Source organism: Oncorhynchus clarkii, chromosome 6 (genome assembly GCF_045791955.1).
Source record: "Oncorhynchus clarkii lewisi isolate Uvic-CL-2024 chromosome 6, UVic_Ocla_1.0, whole genome shotgun sequence".
Taxonomy (NCBI): domain Eukaryota; kingdom Metazoa; phylum Chordata; class Actinopteri; order Salmoniformes; family Salmonidae; genus Oncorhynchus; species Oncorhynchus clarkii.
The window spans coordinates 39,844,759-39,870,394 of record NC_092152.1 but is presented as its reverse complement, the minus strand read 5'-3'; the positions used below and the strand labels follow the sequence as shown (position 1 = coordinate 39,870,394).

Genomic DNA, 25,636 nt, shown 5'->3' with positions numbered 1-25,636 from the left:
TACCCCTACCTACATGTACAAATTACCTCGATGAACCGGTACCCCCTGTGTATAGCCTCTATTTTATTGTTGCTTTTTATTTTACGCCATTTCTTGAACTGCATTGTTGATTAAGGGCTTGTAAGTAAGCATTTCACGGTAAGGTATACACGTGTTGTATTCGGCTCATGTGACAAATAAAAATGGATCTGGAGAATGGTGTTATTACTATCAAAAATAGATGCTTTTCCCACTTGGAACCGGTAGGTTCGCTAGACCTTTATTGGTTTCCTCGCACATAAAGGTGGTGGAATTAGCCTAAATCAAGGTCAGAATATGGCGTATCTGTACACACCTCCGCCACGCCTTCATTTAAAGGTCTGAATTGGGCCCATAGTGTCATTTCGTGGGATTAAAGCTCAGGCTCTAATCAATGTCCACAACCAATTTCAGTACTGAAAAGGTTGAAGTGTTAAGACAATTCTGAATAATAATTTAAAAATGAACAAAAACTGATTGAAATAATTATAGTGTAGTTCCAGACCAGTGTAAAACATGACACTGTTTCAAAGCACCTCCCAGTAGAAAAATGTATTCATATGTTCTCAGAGTAGTGTTCATGTGCCTCAGAGGTCAGCTATGCTGCTTTCTTATCATTTCAGTGTCTAAAATTGTCAACATGTGGACTCCAGATTCATCCATCCAAGATTCACCCATTTCAAAAAGTTAAAATATTCAAAAATAAAATATTTGAACTGCTACAAACGAAGCCCCAATAATATAACACAGGTGATGTATAAAACAGCATTTATTTTTATATAAATACAAAAATAATGACTTTACACATTACTGTTTTTATACAGAATTAGCGGCATCATGGCTGGAGGGGCTTAGACAAAGGCACTGAACAGTAACCCATGGTGGATAACACGCTCACACTAGAGCTAACATCCGCAAATACATTTCAAATCAGCTAGATCGCTGTTGCTTATTGGACTCAGCCTACACCCCAGGCACTGGGGTTTTACTACACCTGTGGAGGCCCATCCTACACTTAGCTAATGCTGTGTCCTCAGTTGAGCAGAGCTCGAAGGCGAAAACCAAATGTGAACACACCCAATGAGAAAGCATACTAACTGTCATTCGCATGGCATAAGGACTGAACTCAATTTGGAAGAGTGGATATAAAATGAATATGCATGCAGTGGTAAACAATGGCTACAGTTTTTTTAATATATTTTTTAAATGTGTCGTTCTTTGCTTGCGACAGAGCGAAAGCGAAACGTGCACTCTGCTCCGGTCCCTGCAAGAACAGTGCTACACTTTTCTCTCTGGCTTCAAATGTCACACCGTCACTTCTGTTGGACATAATACAGACAGATTTCAAGAGATTCAAGTAGGCCTACAGCTCTTTAACAGTAGGAGCAGGTTGGCTTCCAAAGTTTCTCAGCACCAGTAGAGGCTGTGACTCAAACCAGAGAGAAATGGGTGCAGAATTGATGAAAAGGTGTGTGGGGGGTGGGGGGTCAACACCAATACACTCCACTCAGTATACATGTAAACATCGGTTCTTACTGGCAAAATTGTTATCCTGTATCCTTCCACCATTACAGGTATACTATGGGTAGGGCCCAGATTTTTTCCCAGGCATGTGACCAGACCCAGGAAATACATCAGGCCTCAACTATGGAGGATGGCTCACATACTCAAGACAGACAAAATCCTGCTACACTTTCAGTAGCAGAATATACAAATTGTTTACAATTAAATGCATAGAAAATGTATTAAAATTATTTTTTAAAGTACAGGTATTGAAATATAGAAACCAGCTGAAATCAAGGTCACATTATAAAGCTGAATTCTACAGCCTAAGCTAGAGAGGTTCAGCACCAACTCTAAACGGCAAAGGTCATTTGGGCTGGTGGGGACAAAGCTACTGAACTGCCCCAACATTGGCTAACCTAACACACGTCTAACATCAACTATCTGTTTATAAAAAATGTAAAAACACTGAACTTGTGCTTTCATCCTGAACAGGAAAGAAAAGCACAGGTATAAAAGTTTAAAATATCTAATACAAAAAGTCCAGTAGAGCTTTGGTTCTTAACTCTGAGAGATTGCTGTAGCAGAGAGAAAATAACAATATCAGAAGGTCCAGAGGTGAGGGGTCAATTCTCTTTGAGTTCAATAGTGCACTGACTTTTATATTGGAAAACCAAACTCCTGCATACCTAATCTGGGATGAAAGCATTAGTCCAAAAAATGTTGCAATGGAAACCGTTTACGCCAAATGGAAAAATACCGTTTCTATTAGACAAATTCACGTAGGTACCTATCCGTTTGGTTCCTAGTGAATACACCCCAGTACTCTAAATTATAAATTCCATGTCTAATTTCAGTTCATGAATAGGCTCATATTCAAATGAGATCGACCCTTGATCCTGAGCCTGATTGACTGATCTCCTGTCACTTATCCTTGTCACAGTGGAAACCATTCCCGTTGGTTATTTCGCCGTTGGTTTTGTTGTAGGGGTGGGCCCAGGTTTTGGCCTGAAGTACCTTGGGAAGCCTCTTGCCCTTGGTGTAGGCGTGGTACCAGAAGTTGAGGAAGAGGAGGAGGAAGACCAGGCCATAGAGGCCAATGATGTAGATGAAGATGGGGAACTGGTAGGGACAGTCCTTCATGAAGAAGTACTGCCAGATGTGGGTGGTAACGATCACAAACTGGATCTGGAGGACAGACAGAGGAAGGTCAAATATGACTTGTTTTTAACATAATCCTATCCTTGTTCATAAAAACGTATGACTTCTGATTCAAATTCAATTTCAACTCCCACACTAGTCTAGTGCAGTGTAGTACGTACCAGCTGAATGGTGGTGAGGTACTTCTTCCACCAGAGGTACTTCTGGTAGGCGGGGCCCAGGGCAGACAGGCCGTAGTAGGAGTACATGATGACATGGACCACACAGTTCAACAGGGCATGGAATGTCCCCTGACCACCTAGAGGACGAGATGAGCAATTAGCAGTTAGGATTTTTTTTGTTCTACAGGGCAGTGGTTCCCAAATGTTTTAGTCCCGTACCCCTTCAAAACATTCAACCTCTAGCTGCGTACCCACTGTAGCACCAGGGTCAGAAACATAAGAATGAGTTTGTCACAACCCGGCTCGTGGGAGGTGACAAAGATCTCTTATAGGACCAGGGCGCAAATAATAAATCAATAATTTTGCTCTTTATTTAACCATTTTACATATAAAACCTTATTTGTTCATTGAAAATTGTGAATAACTCACAACAGGTTAATGAGAGGGTGTGCTTGAAAGGATGCACATAACTCTGCAATGTTGGGTTGTATTGGAGAGAGTCTTAGTCTTAAATCATTTTCCACACACAGTCCGTGCCTGTATTTAGTTTTCATGCTAGTGAGGGCCGAGAATCCACTCTCACATAGGTACGTGGTTGCAAAGGGCATCAGTGTTTTAACAGCGCGATTTGCCAAGGCAGAACACTATTTGGCAACCCAGAAATCCAGCTGTGGCTTCTGATTAAATTCAATTTTCATAGAACCACTTGTTGCGATGAGGCTCTCTTGTTCAGATATCGGTAAGTGGACTGGAGGCAGGACATGAAAGGGATAACGAATCCAGTTGTTTGTGTCATCCGTTTCGGGAAAGTACCTGCGCAATTGCGCACCCATCTCACTCAGGTCCTTTGCTATATCACATTTGACATTGTCCGTAAGCTTGAGTTCATTTGCACACAAAATAATAATACAATGATGGAAAGACCTGTCTGTTGTCCTTGTTAATGCAGACAGAGAAGAGAAGAGCTCCTTAACTCCTTAATCATAGCCTCAATTTTGTCCCACACATTGAATAGTTGCAGGGAGTCCCTGTAATCCTAGATTCAGATCATTCAGGCGAGAAAAAACATCACCCAGATAGGCCAGTCGTGTGAGAAACTCGCCATCATGCAAGCGGTCAGACAAGTGAAATTTATGGTCAGTAAAGAAAACTTTTAAGTTCGTCTCTCAATTTTAAAAAAAACGTGTCAATACTTTGCCCCTTGATAACCAGCGCACTTCTGTATGTTTTAAAAGCGTTACATGGTCGCTGCCCATATCATTGCATAGTGCAGAAAATACACGAGAGTTCAGGGGCCTTGCTTTAACAAAGTTAACCATTTTCACTGTAGTGTCCAAAATAGTATTTAAGCTGTCAGGCATTCCCTTGGCAGCAAGAGCCTCTCGTGGATGCTGCAGTGTACACAAGTGTTGTCGGGAGCAACTGCTTGCCAGTGAGGCTATGATTAAGGCAAAGTTAACTGGAGTGTTAACACTTGGGTACACTGCAGCATCCAACAAAAGGCTCTTGCTGCCAAGGGAATGCATGACAGCTTGAAATACTATTTTGGACACTACAGTGAAGATGGTTAACTTTGTCTTTCTGTCATGGCTTTTGCATCATCAGTACAGATACTAACATGAGCAGCAGCTACGTTTGGCTACATACGGACCGTTAGTGGAATTCCTGTGAGAGAGTAACGGTTAATGTGATTGGATGTTAATTATTTGACTATATTTGACATTGTGTTGTTATTTTGCTGAACACTAGATGGTTTAATTTGATTTTTGGCAGTGAAACGAGGCCACTCTGGTGAGAAAACTCACCCAAATGTATAGCCCCGTTTAAAATATAAACAAACTGTTTGAAAAAAAAAAAAACATTTGAAAAAAAACAACACTTTTTTAATGTGAATCACATTTTTATTTGGCGTACCCCCGACGGCATTGCGCGTGCCCCTGGAGGTACATGTACCCCAGTTTGAGAATAACTGCTATACGGCAATGCTATCCCTAAGTGGCCATGTTTCTGTGTTCCAATTTGACAACAGCTACTAAGGAAGACAACATGCTTAATGAATACTGATATTTTTCATCACTAATCTGCTGGTATAATCCATTAGGAGTTATGACACCAGTGTGCTAGTACAGTCACTGTACCAATTCAAGCCCTTGTATACTGTACCTGGAGCGAACCGGACCCCAAACCACCAGGTAAAGGGCATGATAGAGTGATGATAGACATGGAGGAACGTAACCTGACTGTTCTTCTTCCTCAGAACAAAGAAGATCTGAAAGAAAGGGAGAATTCAGCCATTTAACTTAAAGGCCCAGTGCAGTCAAAATTCATTTTTTTCCTGTGGTGTAGATCATATTGTACAACAGCCAATGAAACTAACACTGTAAAAGTCTGAAAAAATGTGATCAGTGTAATTTCCTAAAAAGTTGCTGGTTGAAAATACAATCTACACAGGACCTTCTAAATCAGCAGGTTTGAACGGTGAACTGCTTTCCATGGTGACATCACCATGCAGTAAATAGGTGAATAAACCAATAAAGGGCGTTCCAAACCGCTTTGCCAATAACAGCTAATTTTTCAGTTTCTCTCTCCCCACTCAGACCACTTACAGACAGTCCTAGTAAAATTATTGCTTAAGAAGTAATTTAGCCAAAAAGCTCAAATTAATGGAAATCTATTACAAATCAAATCATATAATATTAGTCATATGCGCCGAATACAACAGGTGTAGACCTAACAGTGAAATGCATGCATACGGGCCCCTAACCAACAATGCAGTTAAAAAATACAGATAAGAATAAGAAGTAATACAAGTAAAAAGTAATTAAAGAGCAGCAGTAAAATAACAACAACGAGACTATATACAGGGGGGTACCGATACAGAGTCAATGTGCGGGGACACCGGTTAGTTGAGGTAATATATACATGTAAAAGTGACAATGCAAAGATGCTAACAACAGAGAGTAGCAGCGGTGTAAAAGAGGGAGAGTGTGGGGGGGGGGGGGGCAATGCAAATAGTCTGGGTAACCATTTCATTAGATGTAGAAGCTGTTTAGAAGCCTCTTGGACCTAGACTTGGCGCTCCGGTAATACCTGCCGTGCGGTAGCAGAGAGAACAGTCTATGACTAGGGTGGCTGGAGTCTTTGACCATTTTTAGGGCCTTCCTCTGACACCGCCTGGTATAGAGGTCCTGGATGGCAGGAAGCTTGGCCCCAGTGATGTACTCTGCTGTACGCACTACCCTCTGTAGTACCTTGCGGTCGGAGGCCAAGCAGTTTCCATACCAGGCAGTGATGCAACCACTCTTGATGGTGCAGCTGTAGAAGCTTTTGAGGATCTGAGGACCCATGCCAAATCTCTTCAGGAGGAATAGGCTTTGTCGTGCCCTCTTCACGACTATCTTGGTGTGCTTGGACCATGTTAGTTTGTTGGTGATGTGGACAGCAGGGAACTTGAAGCTTTCGACCTGCTCCACTACAGCCCCATCGATAAGAATGGAGGCGTGCTTGGTCCTCCTTTTTCTGTAGTCCACAATCATCTCCTTTGTCTTGATCACGTTGAGGGAGAGGTTGTTGTCCACGCACCACACAGCCAGGTCTCTGACCTCCTCCCTATATGTTGTCTCGTCGTTGTTGGTGATCAGACCTACCACTGTTGTGTCTTCGGCAAAACTTAATGATGGTTTTGGAGTCATGCCTGGCCGTGCAGTCATGAGTGAACAGGGACTAAGCACGCACCCCTGAGGGGCCCCTGTGTTGAGGATCAGCGTGGCGGATGTGTTGCTACCTACCCTTACCACCTGGGAGCGGCCTGTGAGGAAGACCAGTTGCAGAGGGGGGTGTTTAGTCCCAGGGTCCTTCGCTTATTGATGAGCTTTGAGGGCACTATGGTGTTGAAGACTGAGCTGTAGTCAATGAATAGCATTCCTATGTAGGTGTTCCTTTCGTCCAGGTGAAAAGGGCCATGTGGAGTGCAATAGATATTGCATCATCTGTGGATCTGCTGGGGCGGTATGCAAATTGGAGTGGGTCTAGGGTTTCTGGGATAATGGGATAATGGTGTTGACAGGAGCCATGACCAGCCTTTCAAAGCACTTCATGGCTACAGATGTGAGTGCTACGGGTCGGTAGTCATTTAGGCAGGTTATCTTAATGTTCTTGGGCACAGGGACTATGGTGGTCTGCTTAAAACATGTTGGTATTACAGACTCCGACAGGGAGAGGTTGAAAATGTCAGTGAAGACACTTGCGTATGCTCGCTGCACACATCCTGGTAATCCGTCTGGCCCTGCGGCCTTGTGAATGTTGACCTGTTTAAAAGGCCTTACATCGGCTGCGGACAGTCTTCCGGAACAGCTGGTGCTCTCATGCAGGTTTCAGTGTTATTTTCCTCGAAGCGAGCATTTAAGTAGTTCAGCTCGTCTGGTAGGCTCGTGTCACTAGGCAGCTCTTGGCTGTGCTTCCCTTTGTAGCATGTAATGGTTTGCTAGCCCTGCCACATCCGACGAGCGTCAGAGCTGGTCTTGTACAATTCGAACTTAGTCCTGTATTGACGCATTGCCTGTTTGATGGTAAGTCAGAGGGCATAGCGGGATTTCTTATAAGCTTCTGGGTTAGAGTACCGCTCCTTGAAAGCAGCAGCCTCTAGCCTTTAGCTCAGTGTGGGTGTTGCCTGTAATCCATGGCTTCTGGTTGGGGGATGGGGTATGTAGAAATGGTCACTGTTGGGACAACGTCATTGATGCACTTATTGATGAAGCCAATGACTGATGTGGTGTACTCCTCAATACCATAGGAAGAATTCCAGAACATATTCTAGTCTGTGCTAGCAAAACAGTCCTGTAGCTTAGCATATGCTTCATCTGACCACTTTTGTATTGATCTAGTCACTGTTGCTTCCTGCTTCAAGTACAGTAAGGTACTTGATTGTTACCCAGAGATGATTTCATATTGATATAAAAACAGCTGCATTGGGACAAAGAAAAAAACAGACAACTGAACAAGCGAGACACAGACAGTCAGAAAGCTGTACTAAAGGGAATCAGCTTACTGTGTCCAACATCTCTATGAACTTTGAGAAGTAGTAGAGCCAACACGTCCCAGCCATCTAAAAGGAGGAGAGCGAGGTTAGCAAGACAGGAATAATTACATTTCTTACAGATAAGCAAAACCATCCAATTCAAAATGGTGGTGACCTAACAGGCCTCACCACACGACGAATGACATTATGCAACACAAAACGTGGTGTGAGTCACGGCTATGGAATGGCCTGCTCTCAGTGATTCTTTGTTCCAAAAGTTTGTTAGCATTCTAGAGTCAGTGGAGGAATCCACAGGTGAATGGGTGTCAATAGAGACAAAGGAACTACCAGAACTAGTAGTTTGAAGATGTCTTCCTGTACTGTATAGCAGGTTGCGTCACATTCTACCGCTCTTACCCTCAATGCCTGCGGCGAGTCCGAGTAGTCCACTAGGTCGCAGTGGAATGTGTAGCCCGTCCCCCAGCCCGACATCACATACTACATACAGTAAGAGACAATTCATTCAAATCAACAGACTCCTAATCACAACACAGTTGTTGTTGCGCTTGCTCTCTTTTAAACAAAGACTAGACGCCAACTGAAACGCACTGTCTCCACATTGAAACTAAAGGATGTATTGTAAAGTATTACAAATTGAAAACCACGGTGGTTGAGTTTTTTTGCTAAACAAGATCGTAGACGAGGCAGTAACAAACACTAGAGCCTGTCAGAAGTCCATTGAGAAAGAGACCCACCTCATAGCACATGTAGAGGGACAAGGCGACCACGCTGAAGTTGTAGAAAATGAGAATTTCTTTGAGTTGGAAAGCCTTGCGGTTCTCCATGAGTCTGGGCCCCAGCCGGGTGACAAAGTAGATGTACGCCACGATTATTATGGTTTGGGGGAGCGGCGATGACATGAGAAACCAGTCCTCTGTCCTGGGGTCTGGAAAGCAGAGAAGGGTTGAGTGTGATTCAACATAACTCAATACATCATGCTATCTAGCCAACCATTCAACTGAGATACACCAATATGAACAAGTTTAAGAGGGTAGATTTGGAGTCGATTCCCGTGGCTTGTAATTATCAGCACCATTTCATCCACCCCAAAAGACCAACCATGGCTAGATGAAGAGTCTATATCTGTCCGTTTCCACCAAGTAACACAATGGAAGAGAATGTTGCATAAGTCTTTTATGCATTATCCTCTGGCTTCCACTGGAATTTAACTAAAAATCTATGTGTCGCTGGACAGCAGTTAGTGACGGATCCTCACCTGCATTCTTCATGAAGTTTTCATACCAGAGTCCGGCCCTGGCCGTTAGATCCCTGAACTCCATGTCTCTCTGAGCTCCTGTAGCCGTCCTGGAGGAGGACACACACAGGTAAGAGGTTAGAGATCAGTGCTGTGACAGAGGTAAGACAGTGGTTCTTGCTATCCGGGATCCTTGGGACATCCAACTATGACGTCACCCAATTGAAGTAGAAATGTAAAAGAGTTTGGGTTAGGTGAGGGTTATGGTAAGGGTTATGGGTAGGGATGTCCCAAGAATTCCGTTTTTTTAATTTTTTTTAATTTCACCTTTATTTAACCAGGTAGGCTAGTTGAGAACAAGTTCTCATTTACAACTGCGACCTAACCCAGAGATCAGATGTATGCGTTCACGCAGTCCTACAGTAGTTTTCTTGGACGGGATGATCCACCTGAAATAACATCCCTTCAATTTCAATCTTACTCTCTTGACTTAAATGGTCATAACATTTGCATGTTCTAGTTCTAGATCACTCCAATTCCCTCTAATACATAAGCATGCACCATATTCAAATACTCTGTGACCAAAGTGGATGGGCCATATACAATATACCAGCCCTGAATGAAAGGCTGTATTGTTGAAGTGAAATGAGTCCAATCAGCATCTTGCTTTCTCCTCTTGGTCAGTATCTCATTGGAAGACAAGGGATGGAGTGTTGACAGTACAATGGCCATCAGTCAGGCTTCCTCACCCATAGGGCTCTGGTGCACTAAATAGTGAATAGGGTGCCATTTGGAAATACAGACAGTCAGCATGCAGGGAACAGCAAAGCACTCATTCACTGGAGTGTGTGGCACACGTGCACACAGGGACAGTCATTATACTAAAGACAATACTATAATAATTCTGTTATACAACTAACGTCAGCTTTGGGAACGGTAAACTGATATTTAGAATGCAGGTCATCTTGAATGGGAAGACGTTGAGTAGGACTACATGGGCTATTAGTCGTACAATAGAATTTGGCGGGAGGGAAGATTAGGATCCACACAGACAGATTAAGGAGCAACACTGGATCGGTCAACCAATGATACCCATTATTAACCGGGAGGGAGCTAAGAATAAATGGCATTCACAGAGAACAGCTACATGAGGCTAGGGTTACTGTCCTGACATCTCTCTATTCAATAAAATTACAACCTGGAAGGGTGGGGGGAGGAAGACGAGCTGAACCTGAACATGCCTGAAACTATAAATTCAGTCTTTTGGAAGTACTTTACTTAAAAGTATTCCAAAATACAAACAAGTACTGTGCGCTGCGTGTCGTTGAGAAGAGACTTCTCCAACTCAAACCTGCAGTCTACAAAATCCAACAGAACAGACCGTGTAGAAAGTTCCAGACTACGGGATAGGGTTGTCTGGCAAAGCCTGCCATTTGAAACTTCCAAGATAAGTAGGCTTTAAAAGGTGCATTATACAGATATCGCTCTGCCATTTCCTGGTTGCTAAAATTCTGATAGTTTGCCTAATTTCAGTTAATGTGACAAAACAAGCAAGTATAGTGTAGCGAATCATTGTACCATCTAAAACGCTGTGAAATATATTTTCCATAACCAAAAATATTGTATTTTCAGCTGTTTGATGCAAAAAGGAACCTTTACAGGAAGCACAGAAATAGCACACATAGAACAGATCTACCACTTCTTAGACCTGGCAATGAGTGAGATCTATAGCTCACATTTCTATGTGAAATTGTTCAGGTCGCCCAAAAAGTTAAAATATTGAGCTTTAACAATCAAATGATATCTGACTGGTTTTGGGGGAAAAAGTCCAATGCAACCGTTTTTATCTCAATATCAAATCATTTCTGGCTAAAAATTAAGTACCTTACTTAAATTAAGTATATTTTAAAATTAAAATGGTCAAAAAGAAACAAACGCTTCTAGCTTCTTAGCAAAGAGCAATTTCTCTAGCAAGAATTTTGCTTGAGGGGGAAGAGGAAAACTAAAAACTAGTAGTTATTTCTCCTTCGAGAAAACAATAGCTGATTCAAAGGGGGTGTGGCAGATTTCTAAACTCTTCGGTGAAGAACTCCGGTAGGATACACTTGTGCTTCCTCGCCGAAAGGAGGCTATCGAAGTGGGGAGGACCGTCTTCTGTTTGCCTACTAACGAATTTCCTCACTCCTCGGTTACCGGGTCAAGGAGGAGAGAGGATGGGCTTCTGCTCAAACGGGAAAATGCCATCGTCTTAGTGGAGCAGCTCCCTTTAACGGCACAAATCCCCAGGGCCATCACTACACCCAGACAAGGGGATGATTCATGGGCCATTCAACACTAGAATGTTGCCTGTATAATTTAGATACGAGTACAAGTAAGCCTACAGGATATGCCCTGAACTGGCTGTACATGTTCAAGCACCAGGTTTCCCTGTATAAAATGTACATCCATTAAAGCCACCATTGTTCCTGTACCCAAGAGTGCAAAGGTAACTGAACTAAATGACTACCGCCCCAATATGTCCACAGACGATGCAATCGCCATCACACTGCCCTATCCCATCTGGACAAGAGGAATACCTATGTAAAAATGCTGTTCATTGACAATAGCTCAGCATTCAACACCATAGTAACCTCCAAGCTTATCAATAAGCTTGAGGCCCTGGGTCTCAACCCCACCCTGTGCAACTGGGTCCTGGACTTCCTGACGGGCCGCCCCCAGGTGTTGAAGGTAGGAAAACACAATCTTCACGTCACTGAACTGGGGCGCCACAAGGGTGCATGCTCAGCCCCCTCCTGTACTCCCTGTTCACCCATGACTGCGTGGCCATGCACACCTCCAACTTGATCATCAAGTTTGCAGACGACAACAGTAGTAGGCTTGATTACCAACAACGACGAGATAGCCTACAGGGAGGAGGTGAGGGCTCTCGGAGTGTGGTGTCAGGAAAATAACCTCTCACTCAACGTCAACAAAACAAAGGAGGTGATCGTGGACTTCAGGAAACAGCAGAGGGAGCACCTCCCTATCCACATTGACGGGACAGCAGTGGAGAAGGTGGAAAGATTTAATTTCCTCGGCGTACACATCATAGACAAACTGAAATGGCCCACCCACACAGACAGCTTGGTGAAGAAGGCACAACAGCACCTCTTCAACCTCAGTAGGCTGTAAAAATGTGGCTTGTCACCTAAAACCATTAAACTTTTACAGATGCACAATTGAGAACATCCTCTCGGGCTGTATCACCGCCTGGTACGGTAACTGCACCGCCCACAACCGCAGGGCTCTCAAGAGGGTGGTGAGGTCTGCACAATGCATCACCAGGGGCAAACTACCTTCCCTCCAGGACACCTACACCACCCGATGTCACAGGAAGGCCAAAAAGATCATCAAGGACAACAACCACCGAGCCCCTGCCTGTTTCCCCCGCTACCACCCAGAAGGCGAGGTCAGTACAGGTGCATCAAAGCCGGGACCGAGAGACTGAAAAACAGCTCCTATCTCAAGGCCATCAGACTTTTAAACAGCCATCACTAGCACAGAGAGGCTGCTGCCTACATACAGACATGAAATCATTGACCACTTTAATACATGGAACACTAGGCACTTTAATAATGTTTACATATCTTGCATTACTCATCTCATATGTATATACTGTATTCTATCTATTGCATCTTAGCCTATGCTGCTCTGTCATTGCTCATCCATATATTTCTATATTCTTATTCCATTCCTTTACTTAGATTTGTGTGTATTAGGTATTTGTTGTGGAATTGTTAAATAACACTTGTTAGACGTTGCACAAACATTTCGCTACACTCGCAAAACATCTGCTAACCATGTGTATGTGACCAATACATTTTTATTTGAAATCACTTGAGTTGAGCCGAGGGCAAGTAATGTTACTACTGCTGGGCTAGACAATCTGGACCCTCTCTTTCTAAAATTATCAACCTCCATTGTTACAACCCCTATTACCAGTCTGTTCAAACTCTCTTTCGTATTGTCCAAGATTCCTACAGATTGGAAAGCTGCCACGGTCATCCCCCTCTTCCAAAGGGGGTGACACTCTCTACCCAAACTGTTACAGACCTATATCCATCCTGCCCTGCCTTTCTAAAGTCTTCAAAAGCCAAGTTAACAAACAAAAAGATCACTGGCCATTTCGAATCCCACTGTTCCTTCTCCGCTATGCAATCCGGTTTCCGAGCTGGTCAATGGTGCACCTCAGCCACGCTCAAGGTACTAAATGATATCATAACCGCCATCGATAATTGACAGTACTGTGCAGCCGTCTTCATCGACCTGGCCAAGACTCTGTCAAATCACCGTATTCTTATTGGCAGACTCAACAGCCTTGGTTTCTCAAATGACTGCCTCACCTGGTTCACCAACTACTCTCAGATAGAGTTCAGTGTGTCAAATCGGAGGGCCTGTTGTCCGACCTCTGGCAGTCTCTATGGGGGTACCACAGGGATTCAATTCTCGGGCCGACTCTTTTCTCTGTATATATCAACAATGTCGCTCTTGCTGCGGGTGATTCCTTGAACCACCTCTACGCAGACGACACCATTCTGTATACATCTGGCCCTTCTTTGGACACTGTGTTAACAAACCTGCAAACAAGCTTCAAAGCCATAGAAGACTCCTTGGCCTCCAACTGCTCTTAAACGCTAGTAAATCTAAATGCATGCTCTTCAACCGATCGCTGCCCACACCCGCCTGCCCGACTAGCATCACTACTCTGGACGGTTCTGACTAGAATATGTGGACAACTACAAATACCTAGGTGTCTGGCTAGACTGTAAACTCTCCTTCCAGACTCATATGAAACATCTGCAATCCAAAATTAAATCTAGAATCGGCTTCCTATTTAGCAACAAAGCCTCCTTCACTCATGCTGCCAAACATACCCTCGTAAAATTGACTATCCTACCGATCCTCGAAGATGTCATTTACAAAATAGCCTCAAACACTCTGCCATCCGTTTTGTCACCAAAGCCCCATATACCACCCACCACTGCAACCTGTATGCTCTCGCCAGCTGGCCCTCACTACATAATCGTCACCAGACCAACTGGCTCCAGGTCATCTACAAGTCTTTGCTAGGTAAAGCGCCGCCTTATCTCAGCTCACTGGTCACCATAACAACACCCACCCGCAGCATGCTCTCCAGTAGGTATATCTCACTGGTCATCCCCAAAGCCAAGACCCCCTTTGGCCGACTTCCCTTCCAGTTCTCTGCTGCCAATGACCGGAACGAATTGCAAAAATCATGGAAGTTGGAGACTTATATCTCCCTCGCTAACTTTAAGCATCAGCTACCGATCACTGCAGCTGTGCACAGCCCATCTGTAAATAGCCCATCCAACTTCCTACCTCATCCCCATATTGTTTTTATTTACTTGTTTTTGCTCTTTTGCACACCAGTATTTCTACTTGCACATCATCTGCACATCCATCACTCCAGTGTTAATTTTCTAAATTGTAATTACTTCGCTACTATGGCCAATTTATTGCCTTACCTCCTTACGCCATTTGCACACACTGTATATAGTCTTTTTTATTGTGTTGACTGTATGCTTGTTTATTCCATGTGTAACTCAGTTTTTATTTGTGTCACACTGCTTTGCTTTTATCTTGGCCAGGTCGCAGTTGTAAATGAGAACTTGTTCTCAACTGGCCTACCTGGTTAAATAAAAGGTGAAAAAAAAAAAAAAAACTAATGGCATCAACATAACATAAGATCAACATAATAAAATAGTAAGTGATTCCTTGGGCAAACTGCACTACCATGTGGATCTACACAACACTTTATAGGTCATGCAGGTTTCCTGTTTTACTGATAAGGTGTGGTGCCACACAATGGGATAGCACTGGATGTCTGAGTCATTCAAACCTTTGGTTGACATGGTGACACCATTATAAGACACACACACACACACACACACAAGCTTTCACATGTTAATTTCAGTTTATGCAATTGACACCTTTCCTGTCTGACAGCTCCCACCTCTTACAAAAAAAGATTGCAGTCAGAGTGCATTATAACTGCAGTATGCTGCAAATACGGTGTCCAAAATACGCGTAGCCTACTACTGCAGTAATTTTCAGTTCAACAGTTATTCTGCAATGACTGCTTCTAAAATAACACATTCGACTGCAGTTACTGCAATTTTATTGCGTTTCAAAACGGCAATCTTTTTTTGTAAGGGATCCTGATGAAGCTAGTCCAACTGGCCACCAGATGGCACTAATATTCCTTTTACATCATTTGTCATTTGCGTCTGACTTTAAAGTGCCCAGGCAGCTAAACACTCATGCCCCCCTGGCAGCCTGCTTGTACATAAATAATCCTCATGTCAGGCTGCAAAGGTGTCAGTTTCCTCCTTAACTCGATTCGGCAGGGAAAATATGCGGACCGTCTTAATAAAACAATTTCCCACCACTATTTTCGGACAACTTCTAAATGTTGCACACTTCAGTGCAGCAGTCTTTTTTACCCATGAAAATGGTGCTGGAAAATGGTGTTTTATTATGACAGTATGCATACTTTCCCAGTTCTTTTAGGCAGGCGGGGCCATTAAATCGAGTTAAGGAGGACCCGACACCTTTGCAGCCTGAATGGAGGATGCTTTATGTACTAGCCGGACTCTGGGGGACACGAGTGTAAAGCTGGATGGGCTGAGAAGGGTAACAGTTCCCCCACCTGTTGGGCATTGCTTTCCTGCAGGTCTGTCAACGACGGCAGGTGTTTGTGGCAGGCAGGAGCGAAAGACATTGTGTGCGTCGGTACACAGCAGGCAGGATAGGTAGCTAGCTAGGACACGGTAAACTGTTTCCTTCAACCCCCGCCTGCTGGGTACTACTTTCCCACAGTTCTGTAAACGACGGTGAGGCCAGATGTTCGGCAGGTGTTAGCGAAGGACATTGTGTGCTAGCTAGGACACCGGTAGACTGTCCTTTACCCCCAAAAGACTCTGATAATACTTGTATTTTCTTTTTGACCCACATCTTTAAATCGTATAGACAATGAGGGGAAATCCAGGAAACCAGTCAGTATCTGGTGTGTCCACCATTTGCCTCATTTGCGACATCTCCTTCACATAGAGTTGATCAAAGCTGTTGATTGTGGCCTGTGGATTGTTCTCCCACTCTTCTTCAATGGCTGTGCAAAGTTGCTGGATATTGGCGGGAAATGGAACACGCTGTCATACAAGTCGATCCAGAGCATCCCAAACACGCTCAATGGGTGACATGTCTGGTGAGAATGCAGGCCATGGAAGAACTGGGCCATTTTCAGATTCCAGGAATTGTGTACAGATCCTTGCGACATGGGGTCATGCAATATAATGCTGAAACATGAGGTGATGACGGCGGATGAATGGCATGACAATGGACTTCAGGATCTCATCATGGTATCTCTGTGCATTCAAATTGCCATCAATAAAATGCAATTGTGTTCGTTGTCTGTAGCTTATGCCTGCCCATACCATAACCCCACTGTCACCATGGGTTCACAACATTGACGTCAGCAAACCACTTGCCCACATGACACCATACACGTGGTCTGCGACTGGTTGGAAGCCAAATTCTCTAAAAAGATGTTGGAGGCAGCTTATGGTAGATAAATTAACATTACATTCTATAGCAACAGCTCTGGTGGACATCCCTGCAGTTAGCATGCCAATTACACCCTCCCTCAAAACTTGAGACATCTGAGGCATTGTGTTGTGAGAAAACAGCACATTTTAGTGGCCTTTTTCCCCCAGCACAAGGTGCAACTGTGTAATGATCATGCTGTTGAATCAGCTTCTTGATATGCCACACCAGTCAGGTGGATGGATTATTTTTGCAAAGGAGAAATGCTCACTATCAGGGACTTAAATTTGTGCACAAATTTGATAAATTAGCTTGGAACATTTCTGGCATCTTTTATTTCAGCTACTGAAATAAAGTAAGGGTTTATGAATTTAAATGTTTTAAGTATAGATTGCATAGCGACTTGGAAGGATTCAGAGGTTCATACAAAAACAAACTGGTCTTGAGATACTTGTCTATTTAAATACAGGACTGGGTTTGTGAAAGGGGAACCCTTACTGTCACCTCTCCAGACACGTTTAATCAGTGAGTGATTACTTCAAGTGAGAATGCATGCATTTAAGTACTCAAATAAGGCCCAGTAGCGTAAAACGTCTTACATGTATTTATTTCCTTAACGTTTCCTTAACTTTAAATCAGTCGCACAAAACATTTTCGGGCGAATTACCCCCTTAAATTAAGTGATCAAGTTAAGGGTGCCCATGATGTCCCTTAACTGCATCATTCAGTATGGATATCAATGTAAACAGCATTTGTGGAGATGAATGTCGCTTTCCTCTGCCCTGATTTCAAAAGGAATACAGCCACCAGTTAGCTAGCTAAACAATGGAAGGTGCATAATCCAAGCCCTACAAAACTACCTACTCTAAATTAGCTTGACGTGCTAGAAAGTAATAGAAACAAGTTGAGAACTAAAATAAATGGTTTAATATCTTCGGAATCAATTCGTTTCTCCTTTCTTGAACGCAGAAGTTCAATTTTGCGATCTCGTTGACAAGACCTTCAGTAAATGATTCAAGTTGTCTCCATGGTAACCGAAGTCTTTCTTGCAGTACCTGCCTTCAAACTACCGTAAAACTCTTAAATGATGTCCTTACTTAAGGAAATGTTTGAGGGGCTCTATGCAACACCCTTAGGTATGAGGAAGTTATTCCTTAATGGAACACTTAAGATGTTTTATGCAATTAGTCTTCACAGAAAGGAATTCCGTCATAGTAATCCCGGTAGTAACTCGTCGGTCAAGACTCATCACCGGCCCATGTCAACCAGCGCTAGAGGACTGGCACGAGACCTGATGAAAACAGGAATCGTTCAGCGCTGCAGCAACACAGAACAGACATCCCAAAAATGGATGCCACAACACGGACTTCAAACTAAAAATCCCTTCAACCTCAAATGTCGAACAAACTCTGACGTGATTGTCAATTAAGATGTTTAGCCTATCACATACGGTAATATGACAGCCTCCCAGTGTAGACTGCTGAAGTAAAGTTATTATTCAGTATATCAATGCCGTAACATAGCCTTATTCACAAACCTCCAAATTTGTGAGAGCATCCTACTACTCCGTCCTACGTTACTTCTCCTCCAGTGCTTTTGCCAGTGGGTCAGCTGTGAGCGTTTGACGAATGGGGTGTCAAACTCTAGCAATTTGCAAAAAGAGTCCCATAGTCCCCTCCCTGTGTAACTGCCGTGCGTTGATACGGAAAGAGGGCGGGGAATGAGTTTGCCCCACTTCGAGAAACCGGTCGAAACGGATTGGCAATATTGGGGAAACCTATCGTTAACTCTGAATAATACTTTTAAGATAAACTGTACTAAACATTTCTTAAAGAATCCAACTTCTATTTGGAATTTCATCCCTCATATCTTCTCCCATTTTGGTGGCTTCAGTTTTGTTACTTTGTAACTAATAACATTGATAAGATTCCTACAAAATGATCTGTTTTTCAAAGACAACTGGCTCAATAATATCCTGCTGGTGAGTCAGCTTTTTTAATGCATGATTGTTACTCAATTATGAGGAATTTTTTATCACTTTACAATATCCCTGTTACACCTAGAGTTCGCCATAGTCTTTGATGCTATTCCATCTGGAACTCTCGTGTTGTTTATAGGTGTAACCAGACCTCACCTTCTTGACCTACCCTCCCTTAATCCAGTTGACTCTTCAATAGGAAAATGTGTTTCTCCTTGCTCCCTCAGAACAACAGATCTATCTATACCTGCTTTATTTCAAAGGGATATTGTATCCATTCCTTATGTCACAATTTACTGGAATACATTTGTCAATTATATCTGTTGGAAAAAAGTCTGGTTATTACCACACAAATACCTGCTTGTTAACAAGGTCAAAGAGGTCTCTTTCAGAATGATCCAGAAATATTACCTTGTGAATCATTACCTGAAGAAACTCAAAAAAACATTAACTGTACTCTTTGTGGTGAGCATCCAGAAACAGTTTTCCATACATATATGTTAAGATATTCATAGTTTTATAATTGTTAATATTCTTGATTACTTTTGTTTTTCATGGGAGAATGTGCTGCTCAGTTTCCTTAACCATCAGAAGGATAAAGAAAAACAATTTTACCTCCAATCTAATTGTGCTAATTGAAAAATGTCATATTCATAAATGTAAATTCACTAATAAAAAAACGTCCATGTTTTCTATAAGGAATTTGAGCAGTACATTAAGACCATTCTACATTCTTCTAATTAGAAAGCTGTTAAAACAATCAATGTGTGTTTCTTTTAAGGTCCTTGTATAATCTGTCATTTGTTGTACCTCCTAGCGTATGTTTTCATTGTCTGTTTGTATACTTCTTGTATGTATACTGGTTTTTATAACGGATTGGCTAAATCCTCATTTATCAAAGAAGGTTAAAAACTTACATTAGAACCGGAATATCAATCACTCCTATTATTATAATCATTTTTATGTATGATGACCCATATTTTGCGATCAGTCACTTACATACTTCAACAATCACCTCCAGGTCTGTCTCAAGCACAGTGGAATGATATACAAGCATAAGGAACAAATGTCAAATCAATCAAACTGCAAACATTTGGCCAACATGTTTAGACAGAGGACTGACAGTGCAAAGCACTTGATCTGTTTAAGTGTAGTAGGGTATCCTACAGGTTATAGGTATTCCTACGTAAACATGAAGCTGCCTGTAGGAGGCAACACCAATACAGTGCTGATTTCAGCTAAAACAACGAGGACAGAATAAATAATGCAAATGTCCGGGGGGCAAGAGAGAGACAGAAACATGGCTGACTGACATGTGTGCGTGAATGGATGACAGAGAGGTGTGTCTCTTGAGCTTCATGTTCAAAGAGGCTTTGAGGACTGGTTTGGCTCAAGTTCTGCTGGTTTTACTCTGCTCATCATTGGAATAATGGAAAGCTGATATGAACACCAAAGATTCTATAGCTCAATGTACAATGCAGATACCCATCCATAGGTTTATCTATGTATAGTCACTTTACCACTACCCATATTACCTCGACTAACCTGTGCCCCGCACATTAACTCTGTACCAGTATATAGCCTTGTTATTTTATTATTGCTCTTTAATTATTTGTTATTTTTCTATTTTATTTGTATTTATTTACTGTTTACTTCAGTTTATTTAATAAAGACTTTCTTAAAACAATTTTTTTTCTTTAAACGGCATTGTTGGTTAAGGGCTTGTAAGTAAGCATTTCTACACCTGTTGTATTCGACGCATGTGACAAATAACACTATACATTTCCATTTTTGTATTAAACAAATTAAATTATAAATCAGTTATTACAACAGACATTCAAATTCTGTTAAGGTTTATTCTCTAACACCACAGTAGGTGTTAAACTGCATTTGTAGTTTTAGAGAAGTCTTCAGTAGCACCATGATTATATTCTTAACCCCCCTACATATTTATTTGGACATTGAAGCTAAAACGTTTAATTTGGCTCTATACTCCAGTATTTGAGATCCAATGTTTCCTATAAAGGGACAGTACAAAATATCACCTTTTATTTGAGGGTATTTTTATTACATATGTGTTATACCATTTAGAAATTAAATAACTTTATCTATCTAGTCCCCCCATTTGACGGTGTCATAAGAATTTGGACAAATTCACTTTATAGTCTATTAAATTTTGTCAAGTTTAGTATTTGGTCCCATATTCCTAGCCATTCATAGAAATGAATGGTAAATAATGTAATGTGTTATTTTGGAGAAACTTTTATTATAAGATTACAATTATGTTTCTGAAAACGTATACATTAATGTGGATGCTACCATGATTACGGATAATCATGAATGAATCGTGAGTAATGATGAGTAAGAATGTTTGAGGCATAAATGTCATTCCCCAAATAAATGTGATTGGTAATGGTGAGAGGTTAGCATGTCTTGTCGTGTATGATATGTGTCTAACTTTATTTTTCATCATTATTCCTGATTCATTCATGATTATCCGTAATCATCCACATTAAATGTAGATTTAAAAAAAATATTGAACCTTTTGTTTAACTAGGGAAGTAAGTTCAGAACAAATTCTTATTTACAATGATGCCGCTGGGTCAATTGTACAGGTAGGTGTGTTTATGCATCAGTCCTCATCACGACTCCATGCATCTTCAAAAGCAGGGTACACCGTAGCCTGGCTCCCACCCTGGGACGGAAAAATCCCTCGCTCCTTTGTTGTTTTGAGTGAATGCGATTAGGTAATCAGGAAAGCATTACATACATGTCCTAAGTGCAAGCAATTGCAGTCATTGTAAATAATAATTTGATCTTAATTGATGCACCTGGATAAATACATGTTTAAAAATATATAATTCCGTTTCCAAAGCTAAATATAAAAACCAGTGAAGCTGGATAGGGAGGTGGCTTGAGATACTTACACACATAATTTTATGAGGCAGCATGTGCGCGTGTGTGTGTGTGTGTGTGTGTGTGTGTGTGTGCGTGCACCTGGTTACCCGAGTAAGGTGCAGCACAAGCCACAACCCCTATGATCTCATTCCTGTGTGCACAAAGGCTTGGTTGGTCTGCATTGTTGTGACTGGAATCAAAGAATAAGTCCCTAATAGAGGTCTGTCTATTAGCTTGGCTAATGCGATTGCATTTTAGAATGAGAACGGGGACCTTCCATCCCCCAAACGTTTTTCAATTGTTCCTGTTTATTCAGCCTCCTACTTTCTTGGTGGCTGGCCCTTGTCTGGGGGTCGGAGAACAGGAACCCAGGCTAGGATGTTAGTCTTTATCTCCGCTGGTCATTGGTACCCCCCTGGACACAGAGGAGAGCAGTGCTTTAGCCTGGGCATCAATACTCTCTGCTATTTAATTCCTGGCCAGAGCCATATACAGTCAGGTCCATAACTATTGGCAACCTTGATAAAGTTGAGCAAAAAAGACTATACAAATAAATAATACAAATACTGAGCTGTATTGTACGCACACAAAAAAGGGGGGAAATTATTTTATACCAATACAATTGCTCAGAGAAAGAGATTTTGTTTAAAAAGTAATAAAAGATAAGGGTCAAAATTATTGGCACCCTGTTTTCAATACTCTAGCACCCTCCCCCTGGAGAACACGTTGGGAGGGATCTTAGACCATTCCTCCATACTGAATCTTTCCAGATCCTTGTTATCCTTCAGCTGCTCTTATGGGCTGCCATAAGAGCAGCCCAAAACCACAGGTTTTCAATGGGATTCATGTCTGAAGACAGATGGCCATTGCAAAAAAAATATTTTTGTGGATTTTGATTAGTGCTTGGGGTTATTGTCTTGGTGGAAGATCCACTTGTGGCCAAGTGTCAGCCTCCCGGCAGATGCAACCAGGTTTTGGGCTAAAATGTCCTGGTACTTGGTCAAGTTCATGAGGCCGTTGACCTTAACAAAGATCCCAGGACCAGTGGAAGCAAAACAGCACCGTAACATCAAAGATCCGCCACCATATTTTACTCTAGGTATGAGTTATTTTTCTGCATACAGGTATGCTTCCATTTTGATGCCAAACCCACCACTGGTGTGCGTAGACAAAGAGGTATATTTCCATGTCATCTGACCATAGAACCAGTTCTAATCCAAGTGCCATTGAGTTTATCAAACTCCAGGCTGTGCTATGGTCAGATGACATAAAAATGGAGCTCTCTGGCCACAAAAAAAGGAAGCTTCAGAAAGTATTCAGATCCCTTGACTTTTTCCACATTATGTTACATTACAGGCTTATTCTAAAATGGATTAAATACATTTCCTCATCAATCTACACACAATACCCCATAATGACAACAGGTTTCAAGAAATGTATAAAAAAAAATAAAAAAACAGATACCTTATTTACATAAGTATTCAGACCCTTTGCTATGAGACTCGAAATTGAGCTCCAGTGCATCCTGTTTCCATTGATCATCCTTGAGATGTTTCTACAACTTGATTGGACATGATTTGGAAAGGCACAGAACTGTCTATATAAGGTCCCATAGTTGACAGTGCATGTCAGAGCAAAAACCAAGCCATAAGGTCGAAGGAATTGTCTTGTAGAGCTCCGAGACAGGATTGTGTTGAGGCACAGGGTACCAAAAAATGTCTGCAGCATTGAAGGATCCCAAGAACATCGTGGTCTCCATCATTCTTAAATGGAAGAAGTTTGGAAGCACCGAGACTCTTCCAAGAGCTGGTTGCCCTGCCAAACTGAGCAATTGGGGAAGACAGGCCTTGGTCAGGGAGGTGACCAGGAACCTGATGGTCACTCTGAAAAGGCCCCAGACTTCTTCTGTGGAGAACCTTCCAGAAGGACAACAATCTTTGCAGCACTTTATGGTATAGTGGCCAGATGGAAGCCACTTCCCAGTAAAAGGCACATGACATTCCGCTTGGAGTTTGCCAAAAAGCACCTAAAGGACACTCCGACTATGAGAAACAAGATTCTCTGGTCTAATGAAACCAAGATTGAACTATTTGGCCTGAATGCCAAGCGTCACGTCTGGAGGAAACCTGGCACTATCCCTACTGTGAAGCATGGTGGTGGTGGCAGCATCATGTTGTGGGGATGTTTTTCAGCAGCAGGGACTGGGAGACTAGTCAGGATAGAGGCAAAGATGAATGGAGCAAAGTACAGAAAGATCCTAGATGAAAACCTGCGCCAGAGAGCTCAGGACCTCAGACTGGGGCGAAGGTTCACCTCCCAACAGGACAACGACCCTAAGCACACAGCTAAGATGACACCGGAGCAGCTTTGGGACAAGTCTCTGAATGTCCTTGAGTGGCCCAACCAGAGCCCGGACTTTAACACGATCGAACATCTCTGGAGAGACCTGAAAATAGCTGTGCAGCGACACTCCTCATCCAACCTTACAGAGCTTGAGAGGTTCTGCAGAAAATAATGGGAGGAACTTCCCAAATACATGTGTGCCAAGTTTGTTGCTTCATACCCAAGAAGCCTCGAGGCTGTAATCGTTGCCAAAGGTGCTTCAACAAAGTACTGAGTAAAGGGTCTGAAAACGTATGTAAATGTGATATTTCCATTTATTTTATTTTTTGTTAATACATTTGCAAAAATGTATAACCTGTTTTTGCTTTGTCATTATGGGGTATTGTGTGTAGATTGATGAGAAGAACAAAATATTGAATCCATTTTAGAACAAAGAACAATGCTTTCCGAATGCACTGTATGCAGAAAAGTACCTCATGTTAGAATTTGGTCCTAAATTAGCCAAGGTAGTCAAGTGGAAAGAAACATGTTGAGGAAGTATCCTGTCACTCAAGTGTTGATGGCAGGAGGACGTCAAAAGGTATTACAGCAGTGTCTACCTTTATGAAACAGTAGACTCAAAACAATGACAATCTTTATCCAGGGAGAGAACAACGGAAACAAACAATAGAAGTTCAAACCTGCAAATCATTTGAGGTGGTGTAAGTGGCATTAGCCTACTTCAACTAAAAAAGATAAGAAGCAAAAATTAATTCCAGAACTGTGTGTTCTTTCTAATGAAAAAAATAACTCTGACAAGTTGCGCTGCCACATTCTTTCAACTTACATTTTTATTTAATTTAACCTTTCTTTTGACAGGGAGTCCTGCTGAAACCAAGGTCTGTTTTACAAATGAGCCCTGTAATTACAAAAATATACACATCCAATACAATATGAAACAGTACAATAAGTGCGGCATTAGGTGGGTAGACTAACAACATAACTAGTATTTCCTCTGATTAACATTAGTGGAAGGCTACAGTGTTCCTTGCCATGTCAGATTATCTGTGCCGACTATATACCATAAACTGACAAGGCGTCAGCTATCTACTGATAGCATTGTCAGGATCCTGATAATGTGGGCAGAATATGTGGCCAGGGTTGTATTCATTTGGAACCAAACGGAAGCAAGCTGGTCGAAACAGGAAGGGACCTACTGGGTTTTCCGTCGCAAAAATGTTTGCTATGGTTCGCTAGAATGGTCACTAATGAATACGATCCAGGTCTCAGAGACCTTGGTTCATCTTAGGAACAATATGACTGCACATGAGCCGATTTACATGAACATGCGTAAGGTATTGATAATGAATGAATCCATAATATTGATATGCTGATAACACTGTAAATTCTTAGTGCCTTCAGAAAGTATTCTCACCCTTTGACTTTTTCCACATTTTGTTGTGTTATAGCCTGCATTTAAAATGGATTTTATTTGTCACACACAATACCCCATAATGTCAAAGTGGAATTATGTTTTTTACATTTTTACAAATTAAAAGCTGAAATGTCTAAATTAGGCAGTGACTCAACTGAGAGAAAAAACATGCAGGGTATTCTACACCATTAATAAACACATTCTAATTGAAATGCCTATTAAAATGCATCTAAAACTATCTGAATGTATCATTGGACCAATTGCTTTTTATGGCGGCGGGGTATTG

General features: G+C 42.0%; 2 protein-coding genes across 2 annotated transcripts in view; one reads left to right on the top strand and one right to left on the bottom strand.

The window, feature by feature from the left end:
* LOC139411134 (myosin regulatory light chain 2, atrial isoform-like) overlaps nt 1-7,843 on the top strand; it is a 167,068-nt gene extending 159,225 nt beyond the window's left edge. The window contains exon 9 of the transcript XR_011634570.1: nt 7,755-7,843. The gene's annotated coding sequence lies outside the window, so the exon portion shown is untranslated. The remainder of the gene's footprint in view (nt 1-7,754) is intronic.
* On the bottom strand, nt 770-18,341 carry LOC139411133 (very long chain fatty acid elongase 7-like). Its single transcript, XM_071157007.1, has 8 exons — nt 18,255-18,341; nt 9,137-9,225; nt 8,616-8,806; nt 8,278-8,358; nt 7,891-7,947; nt 5,007-5,112; nt 2,844-2,980; nt 770-2,709 (listed from the first exon to the last, which is right to left on the bottom strand). The coding sequence occupies exons 1-8, from the start codon at nt 18,272-18,274 to the stop codon at nt 2,446-2,448; spliced, it is 945 nt and encodes a 314-aa protein (XP_071013108.1). The 5' UTR covers nt 18,275-18,341; the 3' UTR covers nt 770-2,445.
* Nucleotides 18,342-25,636: the final 7,295 nt, after the last annotated feature.